This window comes from Topomyia yanbarensis, chromosome 1 (genome assembly GCF_030247195.1).
Source record: "Topomyia yanbarensis strain Yona2022 chromosome 1, ASM3024719v1, whole genome shotgun sequence".
Lineage (NCBI taxonomy): Eukaryota > Metazoa > Arthropoda > Insecta > Diptera > Culicidae > Topomyia > Topomyia yanbarensis.
Genome location: NC_080670.1, coordinates 166,315,614 through 166,333,555, shown reverse-complemented (window position 1 = coordinate 166,333,555; position 17,942 = coordinate 166,315,614). Strand labels below are relative to the sequence as shown.

At 37.9% G+C, this 17,942-nt stretch overlaps 1 protein-coding gene across 1 annotated transcript in view; it reads left to right on the top strand.

Annotated features, from left to right (window-relative positions):
- Positions 1-17,942, top strand: part of LOC131680448 (protein lozenge) — a 160,699-nt gene that overhangs the window by 73,836 nt on the left and 68,921 nt on the right. The window contains exon 4 of the mRNA XM_058961164.1: positions 16,308-16,421. Within this exon, the coding sequence (XP_058817147.1) occupies positions 16,308-16,421 (114 nt within the window). The remainder of the gene's footprint in view (positions 1-16,307; positions 16,422-17,942) is intronic.

The following is a 17,942-nucleotide window of genomic DNA, read 5'->3' as shown; positions in this document are numbered from 1 at the left end:
CGGGACCAAGTCACTACATTAAATTAAAAATCGATATGAGAGTTCCCTTAATCGATTTTTCAGCGGAGAACACCCGATAGCTCTTCTAGACTCATCGTATGAATCGAGTGCATGCAACCCAAAGCAATACGCAAGGAACACTACTGAATTCACTCTAGTTTATTTTTTATTGGTTATACCTTCACCAACAGACCCTTTGGCCCCAATGGTGGTTGCTTAAACTAATGACATTTCAGAATAGACATTATTTTAGCTTTTATCGAATACCTTGTCAGGTTGATGTCAAAAGCCGTTGTCATCTGACATCAATTTTCGTAGCTCGGCAGTGCTGAAATCTATTTTACCAAGGAAGGTATCAGAGTTCAAAGCGTATGAACCGGAGTTCGACGGCCTCGATTCTGTCAATGCCGGTCTGGTAGCACGGATTCTAAACAACAGAACAATATTCTAGTGTTGAGCGAACCCACGCGCAATAGAGCGATTGCAGACGGTATACGTCCCTCGAGTTTTTCACTATTCGGAAGGTGAAGCTAATCTGTTTTTCTGCTTTTTCAACGATGTACGAAGTATGTAGTTTGAACGTTAGTGCCGAGTCCATGATGACTCCGAGATCCTTGACGTGAGAGTGTCTTGGAATGCCCGAATCGAAGAAAAGGTAGTTCAATTGAATCGGATGGCGTTTCCGCGTGAATGTAACGATTGAGCATTCACTCGGGTTTAAAACCATTCTGTTTAGGTCAAACCACGTACTGAAGCTCTCCAGTTCACTCTGAAGAAACTCGGCATCGGTTTTATTCTGTATTTGTTGAAAAAAATTTATGTCGTCGGTAAAAGAAAAGCCGGGGTCCTTGTAATTTGATATTGACGTCATTAAAGAAGAGAAGGAATATCACTGGACCGAGATGGCTTCCTTGTGGGATGCCGGATGTAGCGAAGAGTGGTGTATCGAGGTAGGAACGAAACCGCATGTCCATGAATGCCGAGTATGTCCAGCTCCGCTATTGCGGTATCATGGTTGATTCTATCGAAGGCCGCAGAGAGATCCATGTAAATAGCATCGGGTTGCAATCCGTCAGCGAATCCATCCATTACATATGTTGTGAACGAGAGCAGCTTTGTCGTTGTCGATCGTTTAGGCATAAAACCGTGTTGGTCATCTGCAATGTAGTGTTTGTAGTGAAAGAAAATAGGGTCTAAAACAACTAGCTCGAATAGTTTTGATACGGCACCTAAACACGAGATTCCCTGATAAATAATTATCAATGTTCGATTTGTTTCCTTTATTATGAACTGGAAACATGTGCGCTGCTTTCCAGCAGGAAGTGGTTCAACAACACTTTTTGACAAAAATCGAAGGAATGCCATCTGGGCTCGAGGAAATAGACGCTTTCAGCTTGGAATGGCAGCATTATCGACGCAAATTCATTCGATGGTTCGTCCTAGAGAAGGAATTAAATTGGCGGCGGCAGCGAATTGTTGTGGTGGAAGGAACGCTTGAAAATTTGTCAGAAATTAGTGCGCAAATTTCCTTAGTGTCGGTGCCTACAACTCCATTAAGGGCCGATTTGTTCACCCTCGCTTAACGTTTAAGCCAGATATAAACGTAATGGTAAACCTGGTTTAAAAGTTAATCGAGAGTGAAGTAATCGGCCCTAAATGACATGCAAGATGGTAAACCGGACTTCCGATTACACCAAAAAAGTACACTCTAAAGTTCAGATACAGTTTTCAGTAATCTTTCAAACTGCTTAAGCTTTATTGGAACTTGGAAACGGCTTAAACCGCTATTGAACATTGAACTTATCGGAAAATTACTAAAAACGATAAGCTTAACCAGCTCTTTTCTACGAACTTATGCTTGATGAATTGCATGTTGCATGTTTTGCCAGATTGCTTCGTTCAAACAAACAGCTCAACTCCGCCATCTAAAATCGCCCTGCAGAAACATCCACGAGAACAATCGATGGAAAATGTAACGAGTCAAAGTAATTTATTTTGAAAGACGAAATCTCTTCCTTCGTATTTTTAATTTTCACTTTGCGTCGGGCTCTAGCCTCTGCGTAAATAAACTATCTTGAAAAGTCCCAGCTGATGGTGAAATGGATGTTGAACAAGATTTGTCATCAAAGACTTTGACATCCCGTTTTAAGCATACACATTGAACTCCGTGAGACCATATCTGATTTTCTTTCGGATCAAAGATAGTAATTTAAATATTTGGACCAACACCGCAATATTCAGCCGTGACAGATATCACGAAAGTTCGTCCAGAGAAACTCATAACTGTGCTAATCTGTCTAAAGCAAGCAAATGGCGTTAATGGTGACAAGTATTTTATAAAGCAGTGTGCCGTATCTACATACCCGCTCATAAAGTTAAGATTGATTGTGTGGTCACCGATTCGAGTTTGTCTGGTGTAGGTTTCAAGGGCTTTGAAAGACAACCGCGCTATGCGGAACTAAATTGTGTGTCACTTCAAACTCGTATCGGGTGAGCTTTGGCTGGACTGCTTTGCATTTAATTGCGTATTCTTCGACAAGAATCGTACCCAGTTCGGTTATTTTTACATCGCGCCATACATTTCAGTATTTCACTTAATACAAACAAGGAAGTGGGCAATTGTAGTATTAAGGTTCGGTGTGACAGCTGCACACCAAATCATAGCGCTTGCATTAGGAATGCTGAAAAGTGCGCCTATTGACACAAAGTCGACACAAACAGAAATAGGAAATTTTAGATCAAACGAGAATTTACCAGTTCTTCCAGAAACTCCAAAAATCTTATTTGACTTTTCAACCAGAGATTCAATTTACTGCAGGACTGGTTAGGAACTCCTCTCGGAACCGACTTAAATTCTCACGGTGTGGAATGCAGGAGGCTTCCCGCTCTATTGTCAATGGCCATATATGTCCAACTTGTATTTGTATGAAACTGAGAAAAAGAGCGATTAAGTTTGTAATGATTTCCACAGTTTTATTAATTTCATGTCTTTGCAGTTGAAGTTTATTGTGAATAAACCTGAAAAAGGACTGATAGAGCCGTAATGTACAGTCATCTGGTGTCTTTGGTGTAGTCTCAGTTGTGCGTATTAGCTTTTTCTATCATGATTTCTTTTCTGACGTATCCTAATTTATTAAATAAAGCAGATGATATAGGCTCTGCTGTTATAGAGGACACGCGACCCTTTATATTCACATTACATATTGTAACAAATTCTTAGAAATGATAGATCAAATCAAGATAACGGCATCGGTACAAGGAATGAAAAAAAAGTTTTTCATGTTCTTCAATTTTCTAGGGAACCTGATAAACGGCTTATATTCGTGTCCACAATTTTCGGTGAATTCTCTATTAGAAACCCACGCGCTCCCCATAATCCGAACAGCTCAATGACACCGAGAAGCAACCATCGATCGGTTTTCGCCGAATAAACAAACACTTGAGACTCCCATAGCCTGTGGTTATCGACAAACCTTAACTCACCAGAGTGTCAACTGGGAAAATGTTGAGTTCATAAAAACCGCCCCACAAACACCTCCGTTTCGGTTTGCCCCACATATATATACACGTAGGTTCGGTTATTGTGGTTCCGGCGGTGGTGCGTGCCCGACGCGACAGACCAAGACAGAACCTCAAAACTGGCCATAGTTTGGCCGATATTCTTCGCCACATCAGATGGGATTAACCGCACCGGGCGGACGAAAACCAAACACCTCGGTTTGGTTTCATAGCTAATTGATTTTCCCGAATGATTCCTTCCGTAGGTGGTACTTCGGAAGAGGAAAGAGCAAAGCGAAAGAAAAAAAAACTATGCGACAACCGTATGGAAGTAGATTATTACGAACACGACGATGAGCTGCGGTAGTAAAACCGGACTAAACATTTACCGCAAACTTTGATTTGCACCGATAAATTATAATTTTTTGGGTTTGAGGTTATGTTTGGGAGTGCGCGCGTCCAGCTGTGCAATTTAGATATGTGTTCGCGAGATAGGAGTGAATTAGGGCTGTCTTCGAGTTAGTTTGTATACGGGAGCCAGTATTACACACCGGAGGTTTTAACAAAAACATATTTCCAATCGTCGAACCCTAATCGATTACCAAGCGAACCGCGCAGATCGTCCATAAATTACCCCGCGCAATTCTTCAAAACATTAAAATGAAGTGTTAATGCTACTTTAATATTTTTAAATCACAGCTTAAATCATTTTTACGACGACGAAATCCGCTCTTACGGTGTGCTACAATTCCGTCCGATCTTTTGAACCTGATGCGCCCGGCTTTGTTCTCGACCACACCGTCGATCGTCATCGCAGTTACGAGGCTATGCACCTTAGTTCGGGTGTGCTGCAGATCATCTGCACGCTCCCGAACAACGACAGACTCCAAAACCAAGGCGAGAAAACCGATTGCTGCTCGTTTGTTTCCCGACGGACGGCCGAACGAGCGAAAAAATAATTAATGGCCGTAATTTACTACAATGAAATATATTCCCTATACAGCGCGTACACCTATAGACAACACGTACCTAACCAACGTTTAGCGGTTTTAGGGGAACCGCCTACAACAATAACTAGCCGATCCGTGGCTTCGCGAGAGGCAACAGGCGAAAAGGACCGCAGCGATAAAGTAGCAAAATAAGTACGGTTTAAAACGCCCGTCACTAATAGTTTCCAAACGCGCGGTATTATTTTCTGACTAATTTGGAATCTGACGAGGGGTTTCGATGATTTTTTTCTGGAAATTCTTTGCCACGAGAATGCAATCAATGTAGGCATTGTTAGATGTATGATTCAATTTGTTCAATTGTCAACAGGAGCCCAAGTCCCCAGAGGCAGTAACCTAGTTTAATTGAATATCGAATTCCGTCAGTCGGTTTGAGTCGTTATTTACCTCTCCCCCTTGACCCATACCCCCAAAACCAACAAACCGCTATCAGGGTAGACCACTGCTGCCTGTTGACTGTCCGTAGTGTGGTGCGAAGCCAATATGTCTCTGAAAGCCGCAACATAAGATATTCGTACAGTCATCCCATAGTTGTGAAGCAATATTTTCAAGTATTGGATTGTAGGGTGAATTATTTGAGGTGAGATTTTTTGGTGATTTATGATTTTGACATTTACATCAACGCGTAGTTTGATTTTACTACCTACGTTGTAAATATTGTTTTGATTGTATAATCAATGAGCATATTTAAATCTTTAACTAGGATTTAACTTGATGAAATTCCGTTTAATTTTTATGATTGGTTTTTGAATGAGATTGAGAATAGGATATATCTTTTCGATTTGTAATCGATGCATTGAAAAATATTCATTTTTACATTTCTTATAAAAGAAATGTATAGAATTCGCTCAAACTTTCAAGATTTTTTCCGAAGCCCGGAGGGCTGAGTCTTATATACCAATCGACTCAGCTCGACGATTTGGGACAATGTCTGTGTGTGTGTGTGTGTGTGTGTATGTAACGGACAAATTCTCATTCGTGTTTATCAGCAATGGCTGTACCGATCTTATCCAAACCAATTTTTAATGAAAGAACTAAAAAACAGTATGAACGCTATTAATTTGTTTTTGATTCTGATGTTTAGTTTCCAAGATATGAATGTTTGAATGCGTAAAAATGGCGTTTTTTGCAGTTTTTTTAAATTATCTGCCGAAATTGACAATATAGATTAACAATTTATATGTTTTTAGTCAGCTTTAACGAATAACTTTCGAACAAGCTATAGATTGTTGAAATCGGACTGTTATCAAAAGAGATATTTAACATTGAATGCGGACGAAAGATTTTTATCATTCCCCATTGCCAAAAATATGACCAAAAACATGTAATCTATTTTTAACGCCAAAACGGCTTATTTTAGGTCAATAGTATCTTCGGAGAATTTAATGGAGGCAATATGCCCTTTCTTTTGATATAGTGCTTTTGCTGATTAATCCCCCTATGAGTGAGATACTTTCACAAATTTTCTTGGAAGTGATTATATCGAAATGTTGCCTTCAGCAAATTTGTAGCTCTTACTTTTACGAATAACTTTACTGAAGACCTCAAATATCTATTTTGAATACTTTAAAAGTTATGGCTTGTTGTTTGTGGATTACTCTTTGTCGCCTATTTATTTTATAATCCATTGAAATAAGCCAAACATTATTTCGATAAATCGAATTTTGTATTTCATTTTTCTATCTACAACCGCTAGAAATAATCACCCAACACTTCCAAGTTGTCTGGAAGGAACTTGATAACTTATCAGTGCAAAAATGTTCATTTGTATGAACCTTCTGACTGCAATTTTTCTAACTTATAACCATCGGATCGATCTGAAACATATCGGAAAATGAAAAGCGAAATAAATAAACCAAGCAACGGCGTAGCCAAGAGAAGGTTTCGGGGTTTAAGCCAATATAACCCCCCCCCCCCAACACAACCAAAAAAAATATTGGATTGGAGTTGAAAATTTATGGATGCTGACTGATTTAATTCAATATTACAATAACAATTATCTGATCCGTAGATTGATAACCTGTTGTTGTAAACATCATGAGGAAACATCATGATAAATTGTCGGAATGGGGTCCTGATATGTAACTGATCTATTGGTCTTGATTTCACAGTTGTCTAATAGCATCAATATCAAATTCCTGCCTGAAAACATTCCAATAGAAAATTCCAGAGTTCTGGAATCAATCATAATCCTCGCTTTTGTAGAGATTTACTGTCATAAGGGTCTTTATTTAATAGGAAGTGAAGTTAAAATTGATTTAATGTCTATGAAACATAGAACTGCTCACCAAAAAATGCATAACTTTCAACATTTGCTAAAAATGTTTTTGCCTTTCTCATTCACTCTAAAATTCGTCAATCTACTCCCTACCGGAAGGGCCGAGTGTCATATGCCGATCGACTCAGTTCGTCGAGATCGGAAAATGTCTGTGTGTGTATGTATGTGTGTATGTGGAAAAAATGTGACCTCTGTTTCTCAGAGATGGCTGGACCGATTTGCACAAAGTGAGTCGCAAATGAAAGGTACAACCTTCCCATCGGCTGCTATTGAATTTTTGCTTGATTGGACTTCCGGTTCCGAAGTTACGAGTTGAAGAATGCAATCACACAGCAAATTCCCATATAAACTGAAATGAAAATTTTTCAAAATCAAATTTGTATTTTTGATGCCAAATGACTTTATAATGCATGAAACATTGAGATTTGATGTAAACTCGAAAAAAATAATGTTTGACAAAAATTGATTTTTTTGGACTTTGGTACATTTTTGCCTTTCTCATATAGAAAGGTTATGCAATCACTCTAAAAATCGTCAATCATACCGGCCCGGAGCGAGTATGCAGTGAGGGGTTGCTACTTTAAAATTAAAACTAGTTTAAAATTTCTTAACAAGTTGAAAATTTTCGGCAGGACCCGGATCTCCCGGATCTTTCTCCGAGATCCGCCGCTGGTTTCAAGCGATGTTTCAGTATCATATAGTATCTCAAGATCGTGGCTGTCGATCCGTTGTATGTGTGTGCAAATCGTACTGAACATGTAATATTCATTTCCACCATTGTATTGAACATAACCAACCATGGAATCGTAGTCTGGACAAATGAGAAAAGCACAATTGCACCACTAGGTGGATTAAAACAGGTTTTTATTTTGGGAATGCGTCGAGTTGAGACGAAAACGTAATATGATTAATAACGAGGATAACACTTTCCGAATGTAGAGAGAAATTTATGAAAAATGACGATTTCCATTCGACTCTAGCAGGTCCTGATCGATTTTGATGAAAATTTGATATTTGTTGTATGTATTATATGTATAGGTCAAATGTTCAAAAACAGTAATTTAAGGTCAAGATAACATCATTTTGAAACCACCAATTTCGGAGGTTTAGTATCTTCGAAGTATTTTACAAACGTTAAACAGCGCATCATTTGATAAAATAATTTTGACGGTCTATCGTCCAAGAAGTATTTATTCTCAGGTTCATGACTACAATAAAGTCTCAACAAATTCGCTAAAGACATGAACTCTGTTACTATTTTCTGAAAAATTACTTCTGCATAATTTTAAAACTTCAAAAATTACGGTTTCAGAATTATGCCGTTTGGACAGTAAGATCGATTTTCACCAAACCCCCACCAATTGTAAATTTGGTATTGTAAAAAAAACGTAAGGGCGATACTTCAATGCTGATAGGTGGGACCGAAAAAGTAAACAATCGCCAAAGGGACTATATACTATATATACTATCATTTTGTCAATTTCAATAGCAATGGGTTTCGATCACTGAATCATGCAATCTAGGATGTAAAAAACACAATAGTTCTTAAATAGGAAATAAAACCAAGTCTGGAAATATTCACTGTTGATTTTCTTTGAATGGTGTCACTGCTAGTATCGTCCTTTTCAAGTAAAAGCGTTGATTTCTTAGTTCTCAGTCGCGTTGGAAATTTCAGTAAAGTATAAACTTCAAATCGATTTAAAAAAAATCGATTTTTTTGCTCAGTGCAATATACATAACCCCTTTAGGAAAATTCAGTTTTCCCACCACAATGCATTGATTGAGGAATGTAGATATTTTATTAACAGAGCATTAACAATAATTCGTTGGTATGTCGATTTTATGGGCCATTTTTTCGCTTTCCCATTGATTTGGTTTGAGATTTCTAGCACTGGACAACATCATGCTGATTTGAGCGATTCTCTGAGTCCTGCCACTATCCCATGTAGTATGTGTTATCAAAAACAGCACGAAGCATCAAGTTCTAAATGTTCTCAAACGATATAATATCCGAAGAGAGTGATAAGAGTTATAAGAAATGTCTCATCACACTGTTAGGTGGATTAAAAGCGTTTTTCTCTAAAAAATGACAATTTTAAAAACATTTTAGCTATTTTCAACAACCAAATTGAGCATAGATTTGTATCAGTAGCGGATCCAGGGGGAGGGTCTTGGGGGTCCGGACCCCCTCCGATTTTTTTAACTTGTTGAGAAATTTTAAATTAGTTTCAATTTTATATTAGTTTCAAACTTAAAATCATTTCAAACAAAATTTGACCACCAAAACTGATTTTCATTAAATGAGTTTTTGATGCATAACGTATTGTACAATGTTTATTCCAAAATGAAAAATTGCGGACCCCTCCCGAATCTTTTTTTCTAGATCCGCTCTTGATTTGTATGGATGAATTTTGGAGTAAACTTAGGACTATAAATCGCTGAGAGCAAGAGTGGGTTAAATATTCACTGCGAGCAAAAACGTTACTCGTTTTATTAAGAGCAAAACCAGTTTAAGGGGAGATTATCATATAAACTGTCAAAATCACACTTAATATTTACGCTTGGTTTAAAATAAGTTTCCTTGCAAAAGACACATTTTTTTAATTTTTAAGACTTTATTATAAATATGATGATTTTTTTTCGTCAAAATATATGCGTTCATTTTGAAGATATTAACGCGCCAAGACGACTTGTTTTTTTAAGCCGTCGTCCCGGATTGTAAGAAAACAGTTTCATCAATTTTCATTATATTAATATCACATTAAATGTTATCTTCAATGTGAGCCTAAATTGAAACAGTTTTGTTTTTCGTGCTGTTTTGGCTAAAAAAGACTAAAACATCATATTTTTATTAATTTTTAGGTAAAAAGAGAAAAAAGATTTTTTAACTATTTTAGCTCCACATTGAAGAGCTTGAAATTACTTTTAATTCGATTAGGTGTCAGCAAAACCGATCAAGCGGTTCTCTTGCGATCCGGGACGCCAACTTACAAACACAAATCGACTTAGCGAGTTTATATCTCCCAAATGAACTAATATATTAAAACTAAAAAAAATCAACATATTTATTATAGTCTCCAAAATTAAAAGTTAAAGCCTTTAGCATGGAAACTTGTTTTTGAACTGCTTATAGTAAGAATGGTTTCAGAAATTATTATTCATAAATCAGTGAAAACCATCATAGGTGTTATTTAAAGGGTGGTCAGTAGACACCAGAAATTGATTATTAACGTCATTTCGAAAATCCAAAATGGCGATTTCGAGTTAGCACAAAACAGTGAACACCATCAGTAAAAGTGTCTTTTGAAAGGAGGTGTCAGTAGACAACGGAAATTGGTGATTAACGCCGTTTTCAAATCCAAGATAGCGACTTCCGTTTAGCACTAAACAGTGAAATCATCATCAATATGTGTGTCATTTGAAAGTGAATGATCAGCAGACATCAGAAAATAATGATTAATGCCATTTCGAAATCGAAAATGGGTACTTCCAGTTAAAACAAAATAGTGAAAACCATCATCAATATCGATATGGGCGACATTTGAAAGGCGGTGGTCAGTAAATAAGAGAAATTGAAGATTTATGCCATTTTGAAATCTAAGATGGCGACTTCAGCTTACTAAAAAATGGAGAGAACCATCATCAATATGGTTATGATTTGAAAGGAGCTGGTGAGAAAACATCGGAAATTGACATCCATACTGATGATGGTTTAACTGTCTTGTGGTAACTAAAAGTCGCCATCATAGACTTCACTGTGATGCCAATAAACAATATCCGTTGTCTACTCACAACGTCCTTTCCAATGACACCTGGGTTGATTATGAGTGTCATTATTTTATGGTACACGGAAGTCACCATCTTGGATTTCAAAATGGAGTTATTCATCAATTTCTGATGTCTACTAATCACTCCCCTTCACCCTGATTGCTGACAGTTTTTGCGGTAACCGGAAGTCGCAGTCTTAACTTTCACAATTCCTGACCTAGCAGAATATTTTAAACCACTTTCGCTCTGAATAAAATTCCAACACACTCTTGCTCTCAGCTTCTCATCTGCTTGCGGTAATAACTTTATGGAGTATCTTGCAAATATTGTATTTTTCCATAAACTTCATGTTTTAAAAATATATTTTTGCTCGGGGTTCCTTGCCAACCATTGTAATTCTGAATTATCTCATATTCAAATTCCTCAGACAATTCTGCCCCTTTTGAATGTATTATAGTAATATATTTCGTCGAAAAATTTGGGGTTCAGCACAATTGAAAGACTTTTCAATGAAAGACGCTTGTCTAAACTAATAAAATATACTTTTTTCCGTCGTTTAAGCTACAGTACATAATATTTACTCGAAAGATTTAGTTCAAACAAACAAAGTTCGAGTTTAAACAAGCAAAACAAATAGTCAACAAAGAGCTTTCGTTGAACAATCTCGAAGCTGAATAATTGTTTCATTACGATGTTATGACTGTTTTATTCTGTTACAAGGTTACACTTTATTTGCTTTTTTATTATCTGTTTATGTTTTTGTGTGTTTCACTGCTGCCATCTAGGCATGTACATGGTGAATCTTCAATAAAATACAGAAAATATGTCCAGGAAAGTAAGAGTTCTGTTTAGAAATAAAGCAATAAAGAGACGAATATGGTGATTCCATTTTACGGTTTTGGTATAATCGTATAACCAGCGACTTCACAGCTCAGTGACTGTCATTTCAGAAATATGGGGACTCTTCTCTGTTTGGATTTCAGGGTAGCGTACGATCCAGTGAAACAAAGCGAACTGTTAAATTAAACGCGAGAATACGACTGTCTGACAAAATTGATGCTGATTCTTTTGATGCTGGAAAGGTTAAGATCAAGTGTCAGGATATCCGAAGAGACATCTGATTTGTTTGTGACGTTGGATGTGTTGACACAAGGCGATGCGCTTTCTAAATTTTGTTTTGGCACCAAATTATATGATGACTGGTAAAAAACGAGGCTGAATAAAAGGTGTTGTCGCTGAAGTGGACTTGCAGCACTTGTGATAATAGGTCTGTTCCAGTACCAGGAGAAACTGAAAGTACTCCGGATAAAATCGTTCCTGTACTCTCTTCTTCTCTTTTTTCTTCTTCTGGTAGCAAACCGGAGTAAAAAGGAGCAAAGATTTCTTGCTCCTGTTTACTCCGGAGTGACTTCCGTGTACTGGAACAAACCTTATGATACACTTCGCAAGGGAAGAAGACGTGTTACGGTTGCTATATAAGACATGTTTTACCCAATTCCCATTGGACCAAATATGTCTTTTTTATTCTACCTTCTCAATTCACCCAAAACAAAAGCTAAAAATCCCTTCGCTACAGCTGTCACTGAAGCATGAAAACAATTCTATCTACCGCTTTGTGGCATATTCACCGTACAAATAGTATACTATCCTTGCACCCTACTGTGCACCACATAAGATGAAATTTACATAGCTGGAGAATACAATTGTTATTGATTTTAAACAAACTCACATTAGAACTACGAATCGCGAAATGGAACAGTTATTAAAAGTAAGATTGATACCTAAACGGAAGTAACCCATCTACAATTCCACCACGTGAGCAGTACAATTCTGATGATGGTAGAAAATTATCTGAGACAAAAAAAGCTTCAGCTGAATTTCGTCCTAGGATCGTGATTTGAGTTCGCATGGTAAGAATACGGGTTGGAAATTAATTTATTCCTATTCATTATATCAGGCATACCTGATGACATTATCCATAATCAGACTATGGTGTGTACCTACCCAGATCAGTTTAATACATGACAGTATTGCAATCACACTACAAAAACTCTTCGCTGAAATTTGCCAGGAAAAAAATAATCAATTACAATAAAAATATGCGTTGGTACGCCATCGAAAACTTCTGCAAGGCCGTAAACGGCTATTCTGATAATGATTAATCACATTTGCGCACAGTACCTCAAAACCAACAGCCAATACCACCAACGGGGGAAGGTAACACCAGAAACGGATACACTATTTGAACCTACCAGAACAACAATCAAGCAAAAACATTCGACTGTAAACATCAACAGTAGCGACAGCGACAAGAGAGCGTACGACAACAAAACAGAAGGCAGACTACCAGATATCCCACAAACTGCAGTAGATGACGCAACAAATGTTTTCATGTGGTGAAAAAAGATCTGAACACGCAACAATAGGTAGTGCGCGCACGGTTCGGATCGTCGAAAATTTATTTTTTATATCTTACAGGACAGGCCCGTGCGCAGAAAATTCTCAAGGGAGGGGTTTTGATTTTTTTGGTTTCTTGTACCAGAAAGGTATAGAAACCCTCAAAGGTTGAAGATTTTTTTTCAGTTTCCCGTACGGCTGAGTCTTTTGTCGACTTGGTTCATCAAATTGGGACAATGTCTGTCATCGAGAAGGTATCTTGATCATATCAACGCCTACTGACTCATGGTAATGTCGGAGTCCTATTGAGGGGGTTTGTAGTAAGCCTACCGACTAATCCTAGACCTCTTGTTCCTTCCAATCTTCATCCTTCCGGGGCCACTGTTGGGTATTACTTCAGAAGGGATTGCGCTTTTGTTCTTTTTTGTGTTTATCGTATTTGTTTTTTCATTTATGCTGTTTTTTGCTTGCCGTCCATCCGTCGTTGTAAAATTGACCTGCTCAGGTCAGCTGCAAATATCGTCACCTGCCGACACGCGAACCAATCCAGAGCTTCCGAACATAACGACTTACATCTCTTTACAATCGTCTTCGTAGGGTTTTTTTATCCTTCTTGGCAATACTCGTTCCTAATCAGCTACAAGCTGATGCTGAGAGTTTCCCAGCAGCGGAATTTCTCCCGATACCAAAACCTGTTTATGTTTAGTTCTCAGCCACTCTGGCGCAGAGATCACCTACAGTGAAATTTGGCTAGACAATTATATTTAAATTTTCTCCGAATTCGCGTTGTTTGTTCATTTGTTTTACCTCTTTAGCTGCTGTTTCTAACTCTGACCGTCCTTTGCTGTGTAACTGATCTACTCACAACTTGTCAAGACGTGAACCGATCCAGCGATGCCGACCAACTGGACCAACTTCAAAACACTCATGGAAGGGGTTTGAACCCCCAAAACCCTCCCCTGTCAGGCCCGTGTGCAAAAAATTCTCAAGGGTTTTAATTTTTTGTTTCTTATAAAAGAAAAAAACTCTCAAACTTTGAAGATTTTTTTTCGAGACATGGAAGACCGAGTCTTGTGTACCAATCATCTCAGCTCATTGGGGGGGGGGTAAATGTCTGTTATCGAGAAGGAATCTTCAACACTGCTGCTGCTGTGCCTATCAAATAAACGAACTGAATAAAAAAAACACCGCTGCTGGCTCGCGGTAGTGTCCTATTGGCTTGCAGTAGTTCAACCAACCGACTAAGCCTAAACCTCTTGTATCTCGCAATCCTCATCCATCTGGGGACATTGTTAGGTACTACTTCAGCAAGGATTGTACTCTTGCTGTTTTTATTTTGTATTAATCGTTCATGTTTTGTTGCATTGCTGTATTTTCTTGATTGCTGTCCCTCTTTGCGGTATATTTGATCTGCTCAGGTCTGCTGCAAATATCGTCACCTGTTAAGATGCTAACCGATCCGGAGGTGTCGACCATAATGCTTTCAATCTCTATACAACCACCCTCGCAGCGTTTATTGTCCTTGTTGGTGCTACTCATTCCTATTTATCTGCTACACGCAAAAAAAGATTTGTAAGTTCAGTAAAAACATGGATTAAATTCAATAAATAAAATTATTGGTTGGGAGGCAATAAATTTATTTATTGAATTCAATAAAATTTATTTATCGTTTCAATAAAAAAAATTATCGTTCCGTTCTTTAATAATTATTTTATTAAAATTAAAAGAAATAGATTGAAATTAAAAATGTTTTTATTGAAAGCAAAAATTAGTTTTTCTAATAAAAAAGTATTTTCAAGCCAATAAATTTGTTGGTTGAAGTGATAAACAATGGATGATTTGGTTCAATAACACATGTTTTTGGTTTAAATATGCTAAATTTTTCTGCGTGTAGCTGGTGGTGAGAGTTTTTCGGCGGCGGTATCTCTCCAGATACCGATGCCCATTTTTGCGAGCCATTCCGACGGAGAGATCATTGGTGGTGAAATTTCTTTAGACAACGATATTCTCATCCATTCTCGTGTTTTTCCTTCTTAGTTTCCGTGGCTAGCCCTTTGACCGACCGTTGTTGTGTACTACTCACAATAGTTGTTATTACCGAATTAGAGAGGCCGATCGACTTGGCATACATCCCTTTCCAGCCAATCTCATAAGGTCTCTCTTATCGTTTCCTTTACGACTTGTTCCTAGAGTGACATTTTATGTATCAAAACGGCTCGCAGTACAATCTTTTCCCAATCAGGAAATTAATAAATTTTTAAAAATAATTCAACACCCTAATGGGAGGGGTTTGAAACCCACTAAACCCTCCCCTTGCGCACGGGTATCTCGCTATTTAATTTGATGCCTCTGACCCTAGCCCAGCATGTTCATGCGTAAGGACGGCGATTCGCTCCAATCTGTAATCGTGCACTTCTGTGACCAGATTTGCTAAACATATTCCTACCACTTATACTCTCAGCCGCTTCATAACTGTGGGTTGACTGTTCTCAATGGAAAGGAGAAAATACGTATGCGGACTGAATAAAGCTTTGAGTAAAAACAGACTGCTTTCTAGTTGCGTTGCACTTCCTTGTCCAGCAAATTTTCTTCTGTGGCAGATCATGTCGGAGAGTGTTCATATGAACACAAGAAGTGTAATAACAAGCTGCGCTGCCCTGTACACAGTTGTTGCATACTCAGTCGTAAGGAAAGTATATCGTCTCTACACTAGAAGAGAAATGAAGAAAATTGTCATTCTTGACCACAAAGACGTTTCACAAGTATAGTGAACCATACTAGCCGTTGTAGGAAATGCTTAAAACTAAACTGGATAAGGCGTACATATCACATTCACTTGCTTTAATTCGTTTCAATAAATATAAATTGCGTATAAAATTGCTGTCCAGTCAAAGGAAGGATTTCTCTGGGATTGTAGATGTGTTAATTGCATATCACGAAGAGACTATTGTGAATGAATAGAACATAGGTATTTATTTATTTTTGTTTGCTTTATCTTGACTGGTGCAAAGCGTCTCGAATACTAAAATATTTCCATTGGGAATCTTTCAAATTCTAAATAGTGACTTCTGAGACATGCACTACACCGAATTACGCGCCCATTCGATTTGCATCAGTGCAAGCGAAAAAAAACGTTTTGATGTTTATCTTTGTTTTTATCACGTTCAAGTTTTTCTCATTTAGCAACAACTCGACATAATACTAAATTATATTGAGATTGACAATAAATAACCTTGAAGAGAGCGCCTCACAGTGGCGGATCTTCAAACAAAAGTCGTACAAAACCTCAAAGGTTGCCTAATTTGGCTGCAAATCACAAACTGTGACACACATTTATTTGCTTTATTTGTTTTTTACAGGGAAAAGCTTTACACTGACGATTACCGTTTCCACGACGCCTCCCCAGATTACGACCTACGGCAAAGCTATCAAAGTGACCGTGGACGGACCAAGGGAACCCCGCTCAAAAACCAGTGAGTATCGAAAGTGTTATTTCATTGTTTCTTTGCATAGATGTATTCGAGTTATGACACCCGCATTAGGGTGGATGTACCAATAGTCGCATGCTTAAGGAAAATTTTTGATAAAAAATCGATTAATAGACCTATGGGCAATGTTAATACATTAAACGAAAGCTTTCAGTCCCTACTTCATAGGAAAAATATAAGGATGGCTTAATAACCAATTTATGTATTCAAAACCGCTTGTACCACTATAGGAACACATGTACCAATAGTGGTGCAATCGCTAATTTCGGTTCCTATTGTTGCAAATCCCATTGCTTTCTTATGGGACTTGCAACTATAGGTACATTAGATCAACTATAGGTGCAAGGGAGCTCAAAATTCTAAGAAAATCATTTTTTTCAATAGTTATTTGAGCAAATTTCAAGGATAGCAGTTATATTGTCGCATAATTTTAGTGCGATGAATCGATAAAAAAATATTTGTTGATGGTTGGTACCTTAGTTAGGCGTATAACCCACTACTGCAACTATTGGTACACCTCAACTATAGGAGCACCCACCCTATATAAACTTTCCACAGCGTACATGAAATTCCCATTACAAACCATAACTGACCGCTAGTATACTACGTCAAATATTTGATAAAGAGAATCAAATTGATACAGATTTGCTGAATGAAATATCGGTAGATTCCACTGATTGCTGACAAATATCGACGACCTATTTACAAGCTACACGATTAAGCCTTCCTCTTCTGTACTTATAACATTTATTAACATTGGAGACATCATAAACAATATTGATTTAAAATTTTAAATTAGTGTCTGTCCTTTACAGGCGTCTTTTGACTGATATTGTCCAATTTGTTGCTTCATAGGGTGAGTGAGAAATAAAAGTGAAGTTACCGAATTGAAAAATAATGATCTGACCTACGGGAAAGAATTCATTCCTCAAGGTTCACAATGATGCCTCTATCTCTATGATCTTTGCCACGCTGGTATTTCTTTCGAAAAAAATCACTATTTTGGCTACTTACAAATTTCCTGCAGTGCTTCGCAGGTGTTTAGTCCCGACAGGGTTCAATCGAGTTTAATTTTAAATTCTTCATGCAGTAATGAACAAACGCAACAAAGTGTGCAATAATTGATAAGGCTGCTGTGCGTCTTCCACCCACGAAGACTATCGCATCGGTCGTGGGAATTTTTTTTCTGTCTCCTTTTGACAAAAATAAACAGTCTCTGGCTGATATCGACTCTAGCTACGGTAACAGCAGGCAAGCGATATGTATGATCAAAAGAGTTCCAGCTTCCTTTGCGGTCCGACGAAGCATACATGCGGCATAAGTCGCATCGCCCACTCGGAGCTAATCAGCGGCAGCCAGCAGCGGTTAATGAGTTTGCCTCACGCTTGTGGGAAATAAGATAAGCATCTCGACCGACTTCGCGTGTCGATTTCGCAGGGCGCCTCGAGGGTAAGTTTGTTTCGCTCATTGACACTTTCGGGATTTCTCGGCTGATGTGATCTTTAG